This window comes from Cygnus olor, chromosome 2, assembly GCF_009769625.2.
Source record: "Cygnus olor isolate bCygOlo1 chromosome 2, bCygOlo1.pri.v2, whole genome shotgun sequence".
NCBI classification, from domain to species: Eukaryota; Metazoa; Chordata; class Aves; order Anseriformes; family Anatidae; genus Cygnus; species Cygnus olor.
In genome coordinates, this window is record NC_049170.1 from 91686722 (window position 1) to 91702275 (window position 15554).

The 15554-nt window shown below is 36.7% G+C and overlaps 1 protein-coding gene across 6 annotated transcripts in view; it reads right to left on the bottom strand.

The window, feature by feature from the left end:
• PTPN3 (protein tyrosine phosphatase non-receptor type 3) overlaps window positions 1-15554 on the bottom strand; it is a 175865-nt gene that overhangs the window by 28149 nt on the left and 132162 nt on the right. For all 6 annotated transcript variants that reach the window (XM_040549004.1, XM_040549003.1, XM_040549007.1 and 3 more), the window contains 6 exons: window positions 13814-13837; window positions 11442-11640; window positions 10440-10517; window positions 9441-9497; window positions 3266-3422; window positions 1390-1553 (listed from right to left, as the gene is read on the bottom strand). In XM_040549004.1, the coding sequence (XP_040404938.1) occupies window positions 1390-1553; window positions 3266-3422; window positions 9441-9497; window positions 10440-10517; window positions 11442-11640; window positions 13814-13837 (679 nt within the window). The remainder of the gene's footprint in view (window positions 1-1389; window positions 1554-3265; window positions 3423-9440; window positions 9498-10439; window positions 10518-11441; window positions 11641-13813; window positions 13838-15554) is intronic.

Here is a 15554-nt window from a genome sequence, read left to right on the forward strand (position 1 = left end):
CAAAAGGGTTCTGCACTTTTTTTTGTAACATCAAGAATATCCTTTTATAAATGCTATCAGGAAAAAAAAAGTCATAAATAATCAAACATTCTATGAAGATTATTAAAGAAACATTGTCAAAGTTGTTGACTAAATTTATGCACAATAAGCACAATTAAAAGCTAGCTGATATCTTTTGAGTTACTGTTTCGGTAGCTAACAGACTTGTTACCACAGCATTGTAACTACTGGTGTGGATTTTGGAGATCTGATTGAAACCAGAGCCTAGAATTTCTTTTAAAAAAAGTGGGGAAAATCTTAACACTCACAAATTTTGGAAACAAAGCAGTCCTCATAAAAGGAATGGTTATACAACAAATAACAGCACAACTCTTCAGCAATCACCATTGAATCTCATGGCATTTTTAACAACAATGAAGGAAAAACGTCAAAAACAGGGAAAGAAGGCATTGCTGTTCTACAAGTTTCCAGAGTTAGAAAGGATTATGCCAGACTTCAGCTATGTGAAATTAATAGATAACAATAAGCAGGGTTTCTCCAAAGTTACAAAAAATGTTTGGATCCCCAACAGCTAAATGAACACAAACATACTCATACTCTAATTTGTCTCCATTAGAGAAGGAACTGAATTATCTTTTCTCATTTCTTACGCTAACGCTGAAGAACTATTTTAATAAACTACAATAACATTTTATTAGTCAGTTTTCTAGGATATTCTCTGCTGATATGTTGAAGAATGTAACAAACAATAATGAATTAATCTATACAGCAGTTCATCCAAGTCTTATCTTACATAGGGGGGAATCTCACCTACAGAGTAATTTGCCCGGGAAGTAACCATCAATTTAGATTGCTAGGGAAAAATACCACAGACTGCACATTACAAACCTCAAATAGAAATTAAGATAGCAAAACTTTCATATCAGCCTCTAAGAGAAGAACAGGAACAGTCAAGTTGCTGCTGTCACTCCATGAAAGGCAGCAAAATATGAGAATGTGAAAAAACAAGTTAGGATATAAAAGGTTTCAGAAACTTCACTGAGCAGGGTAGGAAAAGAAACAAAGTACAAGACTATCCTCTGTCAACTCCCTGCTATTCTACTCAATAAAAAAACCCAACATTTAGTAAGCTTTGGGTACTTGAGCTAGAAACATGTTAATCAAAACATTTTTCTCAGCAGATAATGTTTTATGCAAGACTGATAAATCATTCTCCTCTTTCTGCTGCAGGGGAGGGTGAAACTGATGGGCAACTCATATTCGTGTTCTCTTCAGATAAGACTGAAAGGGAACAATAAGTTTTGTAATTAATTAAGCCCTGACTTTACTTGATGGTCACAGCTGCTATTGGTCTGTATTAATAGCATTTGAGAGTTGAGTATTACCTACCTCAAACTGAATAAGTACTGTCCCACTTTCCAGTCCTTTCCTTAGCTGTTCCATAGACTCCTCCAGAGTATCAGCATATTCAGAACAGATAGGAAGAAGAGAATCTGGGAGATTTTGGGAATCAACTTCATCTTCTGATTTAGGCTCCACAAACTGTTTAACTACTGAAAGATGCATTGAAAATTAAAATCCATTACATACAGCACTAATGTGCTTGCAACACATACTAAGATTTACCAGCTTGTGAGAACATGATTTGCAAAGTTCAGGTCTCAAGAAAGCAAGTAACAGCAACAGACTTAACTTCATTTCTTTATATACCATATTACTGAAGAAAGGGGAAAGAGTAAAAAGTCCTCATGGTCTTTAGGGAAAAGAAACTCCTTAAGGAGTTAACTACGATGGCAAACCACTACTTTCAAATGCACAGATTTATTTTTTTTTGCTGCCGTCTAGTCTTGCAGATGGAACTGCTGGACAGGCTTACAGCCCACAACATTAACCACTGTGAAAACTACATGAGTTTTGCCTAAAATAATTTAGAAATTAATTAATAGAATATCTCAAAAAGCTTGGACCTCCCACAGTAAAATGAATACAAACATACTTATATTGTACTCCTTTTCCATTAGAGTACCTGAATTCTCTTTTCTAATCTCTTATACTAACACCGAGGGAACTGATTTAATAAATTACAAAACATTATATTTGCCACTTCTTGCTAACATGTCGAAGAACATGAAAAACATTAATGAAAAACTACACAGCAGTTCTGTTGCTCTATGAAAGCTATTGTACCACTGAATGTGTCCATCTGTGGTTATTCTCTGCAATGCTCACAATGGCCCATACCTGCCAAACTACAGAAAATGTGGAGCTGTTCGCACTCATGCCTATACAAATGACTGGCATGGAGCCACAGGTTATCTTTAGCTAAGCAGAGACTTATCTACAGGTAGGAGGGGGACTAGAAAAAAGGTTAAGGAAAGACTAAATATTGCATAGTGCCAGTGGAGAGGCCTGCAATAACAGGAGCAGGACTATGTTCAGGTAGAACAAAACACAGACATCTGTCTTCCAAGAAACATGCGAAATTTAAAATAAAGTAAATGCTACAGAGGCCTATAACATTTATGAGGTTTTATTGCCTCCTGTTTCCCAGCAATGCATAATCCCTCCAGATTTTTAAGTCATAATGTAATCAGAAACTCTTTGCAAAACCCTTCTATAATCATTTGTGTTAAGGTCTCATCATAGCTCCTAAAGAAAGTAAATAATAAACCAGAAGTTTTACTTCATCTGAAAGCTCCTGGGATCTGCATGTCTTTAAATAGGAGCAAGCAAATGGAACAGGATTGGTCCTCTGTATTTTAAAAATAAAGACCTATGACCCTACATTTTCAAAGATTGTCTTGTTTGCCAGCAGCAATTTAGTGAGTAGACTGCATGGGTCAAGCTCATTATTATGATAAAACATCTACTGTAAGAATTTTAAAAAAGCTCATTTGACTTGTTTTGTAGCATAATCGTGCTGGGCAACAACAGCTCATGGGTATTTGCAAACATGCAATTAAAGATTTGTGAAATGATGCTATATTTACAAAATGAACTTTTGAAAGGAATCATTTGCTGTTTTGTAGATTTTTAGAGCTAAAAACATAAGAAGAAATTCTAACTTGACACATTCTTTGTTGCATTGGAAAGAGCCTCCAGTTAAAACTATTTATGATACTAATTTAAATGCAGGGAGAACTTTCTAGCACGGACATATTCCAAGTGAACCGAGAACGCATGTATTTAAATAGAAGGTATTCCACCCAAGCATAAGAACAACAGTCTCAAATACATTAAAAGTGAATAAAATAAGCCCAGTTACCTTTCCGCCTGACCAAAAGTGCAAGCTCTCTCGTGTGAGATTCTCTGCTGGCTTTTATGAACATGACCACCTGGTCATGCGTGTGCTCTGAGATATCTCGGCCATTAATTAATACTATTTGATCACCTTCATTCAGTTTTGGAATGCATTTATCAGCCTGTTTCAAGACCAAAGAAACATATTAATGTCATTGCATCCAGTCACGTAAGCAGGAACAAATCAGAATATTAAGTTCATCATGTAAGCAAATTCTTCAAAGTCCTCCTGATAAAGTTTCATCTTCTGTTACAGAAATTCTATCAAAGAGATCAGATCTAAAGCTTTTTGTTCCTTCAAAGCCTCTCAATGAAGATGAGAAACAGTTCAAACAGCATACTAATAGCTAAAAAAAGAATTTTTATTTATCAGATAGCCATTAGCAAATTGCTCTTAAAGATATAAATTTCAAAAACTAAACATCAGCAAATGAATTTCTGGAAAAAGCATCCTAAGCATACAAGATGACAGACTTATTAAGTAAACATCCTTCACTTTTTATGCAGTGAATACTGAAAAGCCCAAATACGACTGAGGTTATTAAAATGAGGATAATTTAAGTAACATGACATTCCCTGTACATGTGTTTCTTTTTACAATTTCAAGAAGCTTATACACATTTCATATTTTTGTTATTTATCATTCTTAACTGGTAAATATCAAATGATATCCCCATTTCATTCACCTAGAGTTTTAATAAGATGATGTAGGTGAGTATTTGATTTACGATGCTCAAGTACTTTGCATTTGCAACACATTTCAGTGCTACCTACCTGCGATGCATAGAACGCTAGGACACAGTTCTCCCCACTGCAACTGAAAACTTGCATTACAGCTTGTCTTGGATACAGCAATTTAGTTTATCTTCTGTACTCTAGGATTTGTTTGGCTTTTTTTTCCTGCCACACTTGTTAGCACACTTAGCTTTGCATCCAGCACAAAGTAATTCAAGCCATGGCCAGAATGATGATGATAATGGCTTGAGTGATGAATTAGCGTGAAGGCTGCACCCAGAGAGTCTTGGTCAATGGCTCTATATCAAGGGTAGAGGCTGGTGACAAGTGGTATCCTTCAGGAGTCTGTCCTGGGACTGGTACTGTTTAATATCTTTATCAACAACATAGACAGTGGGATCAAGTGCACCCTCAGCAAGTTTGCAGATTATGCCAAGGTGTGGTTGATACAACAGAAGGAAGTGACACCATCTAGTGGGGCCTGGAAAAGCCTGAGAAGTGGGCCCATGTGAACCTAATGACGTTCAACAAGGCCAAGAGCAAGGTGCTGCACCTGGGCCAGGGCAATTCCAGACATGAGTCTGAGTACAGACAGTCTGAGTACAGACTGGGAGAAGAACTCATTGAAAGCAGCCCTGAAGAGAAGGACTTGGGGGTTCTGCTGGACAAAAAGCTCAGCATGAGCCAGCAGTGTGTGCTTGCAGCCCAGAAGGCCAACTGCATCCTGGGCTGCATCAACAGATGGAGGAAGGGGATTGTCACCCTCTGCTCTGCCCTTGTGAGGCCCCACCTGGAGTGCTGTGTCCAGGCCTGGGGGCCCCAGCACAAAAAGGGTGTGGGGCTGTTAGAGAGGGTCCAGAAGATGACAACGAAGATGATCAGGGGGCTGGAGCACCTCTCCTGTGAAGAAAGCGTGAGAGAGCTGGAGATGTTTAGCCTGGTGAAGACAAGGCTCCGGGCTGACCTTATTGCAGCTTTTCAACACTTAAAGGGGGCTTATAAAAAAGATGGAGAGAAACTTTTTGCTTGGGCAGACAATAACAGGACAAGGGGGAACGGTTTTAAACTAAAAAGAGGGGAGATTTAGATTAGAGGTTAGGAGGAAATTCTTCGCTCAGAGGCTTGTGAGGCACTGGAACAGGCTGCTGAGAGAAACTGTGGATGCTCCATCCCTGGAGGTGTTCAAGACTAGACTGGATGAGGCCCTGGGCAACCTATCTAGGGGTGGCATCCCAGCCCGTGCAGGTGGGATGGAACTAGGTGATCTTTAAGATCCCTTCCAATCCAAACCGTTCTATGATTCTATGATATACAAAGTTGATTAAAGGACCAGAGCATGAGGAAAGGCTGAGAGAGCTGGGATTGTTTAGTCTAGAGCAGAGAAGGCTCAGTGGGGAATCTTATTAATGCATATAAATACCTGAAGAGAGGGTGCGAAGAGGATGGAGCCAGGCCCTTTTCAGTGGTGCCCAGAGCCAGGACAAGAGGCAGTGGGCACAAACTAAAACACAGAAGTTTCTATCTGAACATCAGGAAACACTTTTTTTCTTCCTCCCTCCTGTGAGGGTGACTGAGCACTGGAACAGGCTGCCCAGAGACTGCAGTGTCTCCCACCTTGGAGATAATCAAGACAACCTTTGACAAGGCAGTCAACTTACATAACAATTCTATTTTCATTGCTATCTCGATTTTCAGTTTGTCTAGGAAGTACCCAGCTATACGAGAGTCATATACTTAAATACTCCGTTTGAAATCTTTTATAAATGAGACCTAAGTCCATTACAATCTTTTCTTCTGTATTCATAGTTGTTCCCTCTATTTCCTTCATGCTACCACAGGTTCCCTGAACTTTATTCATCCAATGTCATTAGCCCTATCAAGAAACAAAATGTGAACAAGACGCTCAAATTAGCCCTTTCCTCTTGATCCTGGTTATGCCTTGCAGGAAGCATGGATAGCTCTCCTGAACTAAGTTTATCAGTGATGTACTACATTACCAAGTAAAAAAGCAGAAGATGACAGAAAGGAGAGGTGACGATGATAGAACCAACAGGAAGAAAAATGCAGAGCTAGAAAAAACAGTGACATGGAGATGAAAATAAATTGGGAACCGTTTGTGTCAGAAAATAAAGTAAAAGGAAAGAAAATTTAAAACGTGTGTAAGTGCCAAAAAACAGATAAGGGAGAAGAGAAGGAAGATAGAGAAAACAAAGATGTATGCAAGAGAAAAAAGAATCCAATCAGAAAAGCTGCTTAAAAATATATTTAAAAAATTAAGACTGCTTTCCCCAACTTTTTCTAAAGAAAGAAGAAAAAAGGATATGGAAGATTGTCAATGATGAATGAAAAAGATACGAAAAGAGAGGAAGAATGGGAATTATAATCAGCCATGGTGTCCTTCAACACTGATTTAACCAGGTATTCACAGTTCCCCAAAAGAGTCCCTGCCGTACTTTGTACAATTTATGAAGGCAAGACTGAAGAATGCAACTACGAACAATTGATTTAATCACTCTAAAATGCTGTTAGTAATATTTGAAAAGATAAATGATATAAAGATCATATCAGTCACACAGACCATATCTGGTCAGTCTAGGACTGTCAAGAAGTCAACAAAAATACAGAATGAATGGTTTCTGAGCTCCTACATTTGTCTATAATTTAGAATTCTTGGCTGGTTGCTGGCTATTATTCTTTATTACAGGAGAAGATGAATATCTATGCTCAAAGAAGCTATATTAATCATGTGACACGTTAATGCCTCAGCTCTCCTGCTTGAATCATCTGACTGTATAAAATATATCTCAAAGGGGAATTAATTCTTTCCATGTAAGCATAATTTGTAGATTTTTCAGATACAGAACTTTTTCAGACAATTAATTATGTCAAAGGCTTCCTGTCCTATTGACACACCCAATGTTTCATTTTATGCTAATCACTTTGTTATTGCTCCAAGAAGCACGCATACTATTTTTCAGTCAGAAGTTTTATTAAATACAACCATAACTACTACTTTATCACCTTTGGACATTAATACTGTTTGTGGGAGGAAAAAAAACAGTATAGAAATTTTGTTAAAAAAATACCAGTTGCAAGAAGTTGTTGTTCTTTAAATTTATGCTCTCCTGCAACTCATTTTGCTATTCTGTCCTCAAATTTTTCCAGCACTCTAGATTACTGCTGTAATAGAGGGGAATTTAAAAAACAAACACACACGACTTTAGGATGCCAAAGGGAAAATACTGCCTTATTTTGTGTGTACAGATTCTCCTCTTCCACAAAAAGACAAACCTTTTCGAAGGAAAATTGGAAAAAAAAAAAAAAGTAACCTACAAACCTGATAAATAATCTTGGCAAATAATATTATTAAATGGTGTCCCTGAGCACAATTTGCTTGGTAATGAGTGAATCCAGAACAAACTGAAAGAGCAGCAAATACAATGAAGGAATGACATCACTGATGTTCTATGGAGCTAAAATAAACCAAAAATGCATTCCATACAACTACTTAAACTTTCAAATATCAGTTACATTTTATTAAATAGTCAAGAGATGGTGAAATTTAGTTTATGGAAAACTATATAATCAACATTAATACTGTTATGCTCTCTATTTTTTCCTCTTCCTGTAATATGGTGTGATTTATATAACACTGCTGTTGAATATATACTGCGTTGTATAACAGTTTCCAGTTTATCCCCTGACCCTCAATAACTTGCTCACTTGTTGCTTTATTAGGCTAAAGAGCTAACTGTTCACTTCTATCTATGCTTACAATTACTAATTGGAGATACTTAAATGAAGCCTTTAAGTTAGAATTACAGTCCTTTTCCAATCAACAAAGAGAAAAACAGATTGATACTTCCATATTTCCCAGAAGACAGTCTGATCCGCCAAAGGATAACCACTGCCTCTGGAGAAGCATCTTTCCTTCACTAATTGTGGAATGAGCCTGTTTGTCTTACATTCACTTCAATATCTCAAATAACCCTTATGAAGTTTGCTAGGTTGAACACAAACCCTTAAGGTCTGTTTCGTTTTCCCTTTGTGGATTCAAGTTATAATGATAATTTCCTATTACTCTTCTATTCAAATATTGTAGTTCATAACAGACTGCTGTGTACTGCATTAAGTCAAGTCACAAATCTTAAATGGGACAGAATACAAGTTTTCAAACAATTTCTTTTAGCTAGATTTACATCATGACATTCAGATATCAGCCCTGTGTCTGCTTATTGCATTTCAAGAGTCTCTAATATGTAGAGCACAACAGACTTGTAAGATTAAGTCGGGACTATCTCCTATCAAGTTAGCACTGAGACTGTTTTATGAGAGTTGGGAAATATACTTTGGAAGAAGGTGAGTGAAATAAGATGCATATCCTCACAAACTTATGAACCACTTATTTAGAAAAAAGTTACCAAAGTGTTAAATCACTATTATTATTTCACAATTCAACATAAGAACTCAACAGCTGTACTGATTCTGATGAATGTCACACCTAGTCCAGAAACATTTCCATAAGCAAACATCCATGGCAGAACAAGATGAGTGCAAACACAGAATCACAGAATCACTAAGGTTGGAAAAGACCTCCAAGATCACCTGGTCCAACCATCACCCTACTACCAATGTCACCCACTAAGCACCACATCCAACCTTTCCTTGAACACCCCCAGGGACGGTGACTCCACCACCTCCCTGGGCAACTCATTCCAATGCCTGAACATATTCTGCTCCCTACTCCTGAACCCCTGCCCTGCCCTCAGTATTCCCCCATCCTATTAGCGTTTTTAGCTCTACAGATTTCCTCAGTTACTGAATAGTCAGACCACAACAAGCTGTCAACAGGTTGTTCCCTCAAGCATTTATCCTCTCCTAACCACCCTATGAAATTATTTTAACCACAACATCCTTTGTCGAGTAGTTTCATAGGTGTCTTGTTCACAAAGAACCACTGCTATTCATTCATCTTCACCCTGACTTTCACAAACTTAATTTGATACTCCCTACTTCTTTTAATGGAATCCCCTGCTACCTGTTTCATAGTGCTCCAAAACCTTGCAGATTTTTGCTATATCTCTCTAAAACTGTTTCTTTTTTTCTTGGCTGCTGAGGCCCAGACTACTCACTTCTGTTCTGCATCTTCAAACACCTTTTTGCCCTTCTTCAAACATTTTCCATTTTCCAGAGCCATTTCAAGATGCACTTTTTGAGATGATGGGGGAAACAAACATGCTTTCAACAGTTCCCAATCTTTTCACTGGTCAAATCAATTTCTAAAGAAACCAGCTCATCTATTATTTCATACTGGTTGTGTGTTTCCAAATTCCTACGAGTAAAGACTAGACATGGCTGGAAGAAGTAATAAATGAGAGATTAAAAAATGGCAAGAATTTACTTACAGGTGATCCTGGAGTTATTCTTGATACCACTAATGGCATTTTTTGATCTACACCACCCTAGAGGTCAAGTAAATAATGACTGTAAATGTATCATTATAATAAACATAAGCATTTTAAACAAGCAATCACCTATTTTAATTTTTATAAAGTTAGCGTTCTATCACTGTAAGTCAGTTAGATTGAATTTTCATGAGTGAATGTCAGGAGGGCGTGTTTTTTCCAGTTAACTAAAACCAGTGTCTTTGTCTGCCCATACATTTTAACATGTGATAAACAGATCAAATGCACCATTACTCAAATCCTACGCTTCAAGCTAGCCTAATTCGACATTTGAGCTCACTAGGTGGACAGTATCCTTAAATATTGTGATGAACTTGGAAGAGATCAGGTAGCAAACTTCCAGACAGCTATACTCCCCTATTCCCTTTACATGAAGCTCTACCACTGCTCCACCAATAAATGCTTAAAGCAAAATGATCAAACTCAGCCCTGATTTTGATATTATGGCTAGTTCACACTACTCTATCTTTTTAAATAGAATTTCAGTGAGGGGATGTCAAAAATTTACAAGGAAATCAATACTTATTTCCATTTTCTTCCAAAATTTATTTTAATCTCTCCAATGTGATTTTTTATGGGTATATTCAGTACAATAGCACAAACTATTTAACTTGTTTTATAATACAGAAGCAGATTTTTCCAGAAATTAATACCTTAAATTAAATTTTGGAGTCCACATTTATGCAGCAAAATGGGCAGTTTGCTTTGGAAATGTGTCATACCCATAGTACAGGCAGCTAAAGAATACAGAACTAATAAAGTAACATTTATGAAAATAAGCCTTTATAATTTAAGGATTAGGCTGCCATTTCTAAAAATTTTTAAGTCCACAAGAATATACTGTTTTCTCCAAAGCATTACATTAAAAATGAAAAATAATCATAATGCTAAATCATCTACATAAATCCTGTAAAAATAACCAAAAGATTGGTGTTTTACCTTTAGATTAAATCCAAACTTTCCATCTTCATCTGGTGTGATTCTCACCAAAAGTAAATCTCCCTCAATTAGTTCATTCTGTAGTATACAGAAAAATCAACATCAAACTTTTCTAATTTTTAAAACAAGACAGCAGCAAAATTACAATATAGCGTATCCAAATGTAGACATGCTGAACAAGTATATTCTATGTAAATCCATGTTTTAAAAAGGAAGAAGTTAATGTTAAAGAATATGTTCACAATTGTAACCTTTAATTTAAAAAATAGCAGCATATATAATGGTATGTTCTATGCTTTTTCTGTGCTAACACTGTTACTTTCATCTTAGCTTTTCCAATTGGTATCTATTAAAATTTTCAACGTGTTGTCCTTGCTAAAGGTGACTGAAGGAAAAAAAAAGATAGGTACAACACCCTTGAAGCCCTTTTACTCTAAGCATTATGAAGTTACTTCTTTTTCTTCAACTTTTCTCCTCTAAAAGGGTGCATGATATCTTCTGCAGGAGATCCACAAGCCAGAATGATTAAAACTTGGCTGCAGCTACTGGACAGGCAGGTTAGAAAGCTGTTAAGCACACCTCTGGAAAAAGCTGGAGAAAAGGAGAGGAATGATCTGCAATCATAAAGCTAGCATGGAGTACCTGGTGAAAGCGTGATTTTTAGTCATCCCAGAGAGGAGATGCCTGGGATAAAGCAGAGTTGTGTCTGCTATTGAGACATATAGCCACTTGAGTTATGCAAGGATTCCCATTCCATTAAGAGATTCCCTACATGCTGCTAGAAACCTGGACACTATGGAAAAACAATGTAGTTGGTAGGCTGGCCTATCATATTTTATATCGTCTTAGATAAGTTTGAATAAGACAAGAAGATTCATTCCTATTACTGCATAAAACATGCTCATCCCAGGATATAATCACAATTTTTGTAGATTCTAAGTCTACAGTTCAAAGCTACATTTAGCACCAGTTTTGACTTTAAAAGAATGCAACTGAACATACCTTATCACAGTAGTACTGACCAGAATCTTCTGTTGAGCTACTTTTTGTAACGTTGTCATATGTTTCTGAGAAGTGTTTATCCACCCCTTCCAATGGGTACAAGCCAGAAATGTTACCAAATCCATTGGGAGACTGAGCCAAGGTTTTAGGTGAGGTATGGGTCAGAGAATTCCGAGTTGGACTATTTCCCAATACGTTCCTTCATTTAAGAAAGATAAATAAATATTAGGAAGGTATTGTTATCCAGATTTTTATGTAAAACAGTGTAAAACATTCAAACGTACTGCTTGGTTCTAAGAGCAAGCCAATTTCATACTTGGATTTTAACACTTCTTGCCATTCAAAGTAACAGTTATTTGATCTGTGGATGTCCAGAAGAACGGACAAAACAAAACTGAGTAGCAGAAACATTTTTAGCAAATTACTTGGAGGTCAGCAGTGAAAGGCAGTATTGAAGTGGTACAGGAAATCACAGTAACATGGAGGAAATGAGAGTTGAGCCCCAGGGGAAATGCACTTCAGTCCTACCCATGAAAACTGTATACTGTGATTCCACTCATTTTTGCAAAGTACTCTTTTTCATTCCACTCACGTGAATGCCAGCTTAACCTTATCTCTCTGCAAGAAGGTGGTTTGCAGAAAAGCCATGGTAAATTGTCAGAGAAATAGGAAATGAAGTGACAATGACAGGTCTAATAACAGTACTATATTCTGTCATTGAGGTAATTATAGCCATGAAGAAGGACCCAGAATTAAATGGAAGTGTAGACCTGAACTAATGGGTCAAGAACCTTAAAATTCAACGAAGAAAAAAAAAAAAAAAAGAAAACAGTAAGTAAATGAATACATCAGATCTTAGAATTGGACAAGCTGCCTGGTAGTGCCCCACGACCTTTCAAATGTTCACTCAGCTACAGTTATTTCTTCTGAAGGTGAAGAAATGCAGACCTCTAATACAACTAAAATTGTTCTTCAATTAGATCGAACTCACAGACACCATACATACTAAAAGATCCATCTTCATGAAAACTACATAATACTTTGTGAAAATTTGTGTCTTGGGAAAGCTCAGTGCAGCTTGGACACAGTGTCCTATCATTAACATACAGTGCTGTGTATGGCACAAACTGAGGTGTGCCACACTGCAGACTGACCTTGCACTTGCATCATAGATGCTCAGCAGCAGGACAGTTTGCAGGAATACTCTACACTGCTACTGACAACCCAACACTGAAATGAAGTACATTTGATCCTTGGAAGCACATGTGCTGTTAGTTTTTTACAGCGTGTATGAGATTCATAATCTACTTCACCATTCCTAAAACGCAACATTGAATTCTCACAGAGAGAAAGCACCAGAAGTAAACCTTGGCATTAGAATTTATGAATTCAAACATTTGTGTCTGCTCTGGTACAATTCTATTCATATATATGAGCTTTTCTGAACCATTCCCAGGGGCCACTGCTAGCTGTCAATGAAGTAAAACTACGCTATAGAGGAATGTAATGTAGGCTTTTAACATACAGGACCTGCAAACATGAATAATGCAAACACTTCTTTCTCAGTTTGTAGAAATCTGACTACAACTTATGTTGAAAGACATCATCACGCAAACTTGGTTTTGCCTTAATATTTCTGATGCTCAGTTTTATTACATGTTCTTGGCAATGTGAATTAAATGGTTTGTACAACATTTGCAGGATTTTCAGTTACCACAGGAAATATTTTTCAGGAGACATGATTCACTTGGCTCTTTCAATAATTTGAAAATACTTTAGCAAACAATAATGACACTTAAAAAAATAAAAGAATTATACTATTATGATTATTATTATTTTTTAAATCTGGTAGCTTCCAAGGTTTTCATGATTTCTGTAAAGTCATTGTTAAGTAAGCAGGAACACTGTATATGTAAACACATCACAATACATTTTTCAGAACATATGTTATTAAGAAAAAATTCACTTGCAACTTGAGAGCATAGCTCTTAATGATTTTCCAGTGTAGAAAATATTAACAACACCAGAAGAACATGACAAATTACTTCAGTTAATGCTTTCTGGCACTATATACAGTCACCAGATAAAATTACCAGCAGATTTTAGCATCAGTAAACTTTTACAAAAGGTTATATTGAACAGTTTAAAATTATTATTATTTTGTTAAGAGCACTTAGGTCATGTTACAACCTAAAACCTCCCACATCCTGATCCAAAATCTTATTTTTTTAAGAAAAGCTTTTTAAATTCATTGGTTTACACAGTTATTTCTGTCTTCTAACTATACAAGTACTTTGAAAAAATAATTTATGTATTTTGTTACATAGTTTAAAGCTAAGGAATCTATCGCAGAAAGTTTAAAGAAAACTCACTTTGGTGATTCCTGTTCCGATGACCTGTTAAAAACCAGTAAATAAACATGAGTTAAATCTTCAGGAAAACAGGAACTAAACTCTAATTAAAGAAAATGCCTGTGTGAAAGCCAAAAGGTGTGTTCACAGAAAATTAAAGAATACTTAATCCTGTGCAGAAGGTCTGAATCAGGCAATTATGGCATTTATGAAACACTCAACAAAAAAATCACCAGGCAGTTCTAACTACTCACTTCCACTTCTGGCACAAGCCCAGTGACATACAACACATCTGCTACTGAAATGTCAACTATGCTGGAGCTTACAGAGGCAATTATTGAACAGGACACGCTACATCATTTGAGAAAGTTTTAGCTGTGGATCACACTGACTAAAGATGTCACTGATTATATTTCTTTACATGTAGGTAAGGAGAAATTAGCATAAGCTGCTTCAGAAGCATCACTTAGCGTAAGAGCAGAACAGATGCTGACAGGGAATTTTAACACAAAGCATAGCTAAAGTAGAAGTGGCTACACAGGCGAGGACAATCCAGCACAGAAAAGAAAGGCAGTTAATTAGGGTTCTTTACTGAGCAGCTTGGCTGATTATAACAGAGTCCTCAAGCATTATCAAGATAACATCCACACACAGCATCTGATGTGGATAAAGTCTACTTTTTGCTCACATCCAGGAGTGAAGGAATCTAGGTAATTGTAAAACTTGCTGTGCTAGAAAAAACAATTAGCTTAAACTGGGGAGGAAAAAAAAAAAAGAATGCCAGAAAACCAGTATATTGTGCTGGCTTGGTTATCTAACCTGGTATTCTGTTTTTTCAGAAGTGGCTAACTGATGCTTAGGAAAAGCATTGGAAAATTGGGTAAACATTTAGTGATGCTTTTTAAGAAGTCTCTCATGGCCACCATCAATTAGCAGATCTGGGACTTCTGAAGTTGAAGCTGGGGTTTAATCAACCATACTTAAATGAAAAACTGAAATAGAGTATAGAGGCTGGAAACAGAAGCAATTAATCACATCAGGGAGCAGTTCTAGTTTTCTTATATTCTCTAAAACATGCAGAAGAGAAAAGTTAAGGAAAGTTACAGGCTTCTCTACTTAGATTGTCTGTCTAATCCCCTTACAATCCAGTTACTCCTCTCCCATTTCTGCCTCCACCACCCTGTCATAAACACCTCAAAAGAAAGACTTTGTTGGTCAGAAGAAGTCCTGATACTCAGGTGGACTGCTGGGACCACAGCCGCTCAACCACAACTACCCTCTCGGATGCCTTCTTTCCAAAAGAAGGTCACAGCTGGAGGCTAAAACTGTTTAGATAGCAGCGTATTTGCCTTACAGCAAGCTGTATCACGACACAATTTATTGGTGAAAGCCATACATGAATATAGCACTGCCTTTCATGCAAAGCAAAGCAGTGACTTGCCTCAAGTTTGTACTTCTTCGCCAGTTTCTCCTGAATTTAGTAACCTAGCTACACATATTATGGCGTGTTTTTTTTTTTTTGATAATATCTTCTGTCAAAACTGTTGTTCTCTTACTCAATTCAGTTAACCAACAAACATAAACAGTTTTTTTTTTTTTACGAAAAGAATAGGACTTAAATACTGTCAACTACTGTTTTTCCTTTAAACATTTCATCACAATAATTACTCAGCAGTGAAGACATAAATTAGCTGTCAGATCGTAAAATGAGATCATGTTACTGTTCATCTGTTTTATTAGATAGCTTTTTTTTTTTGTATGT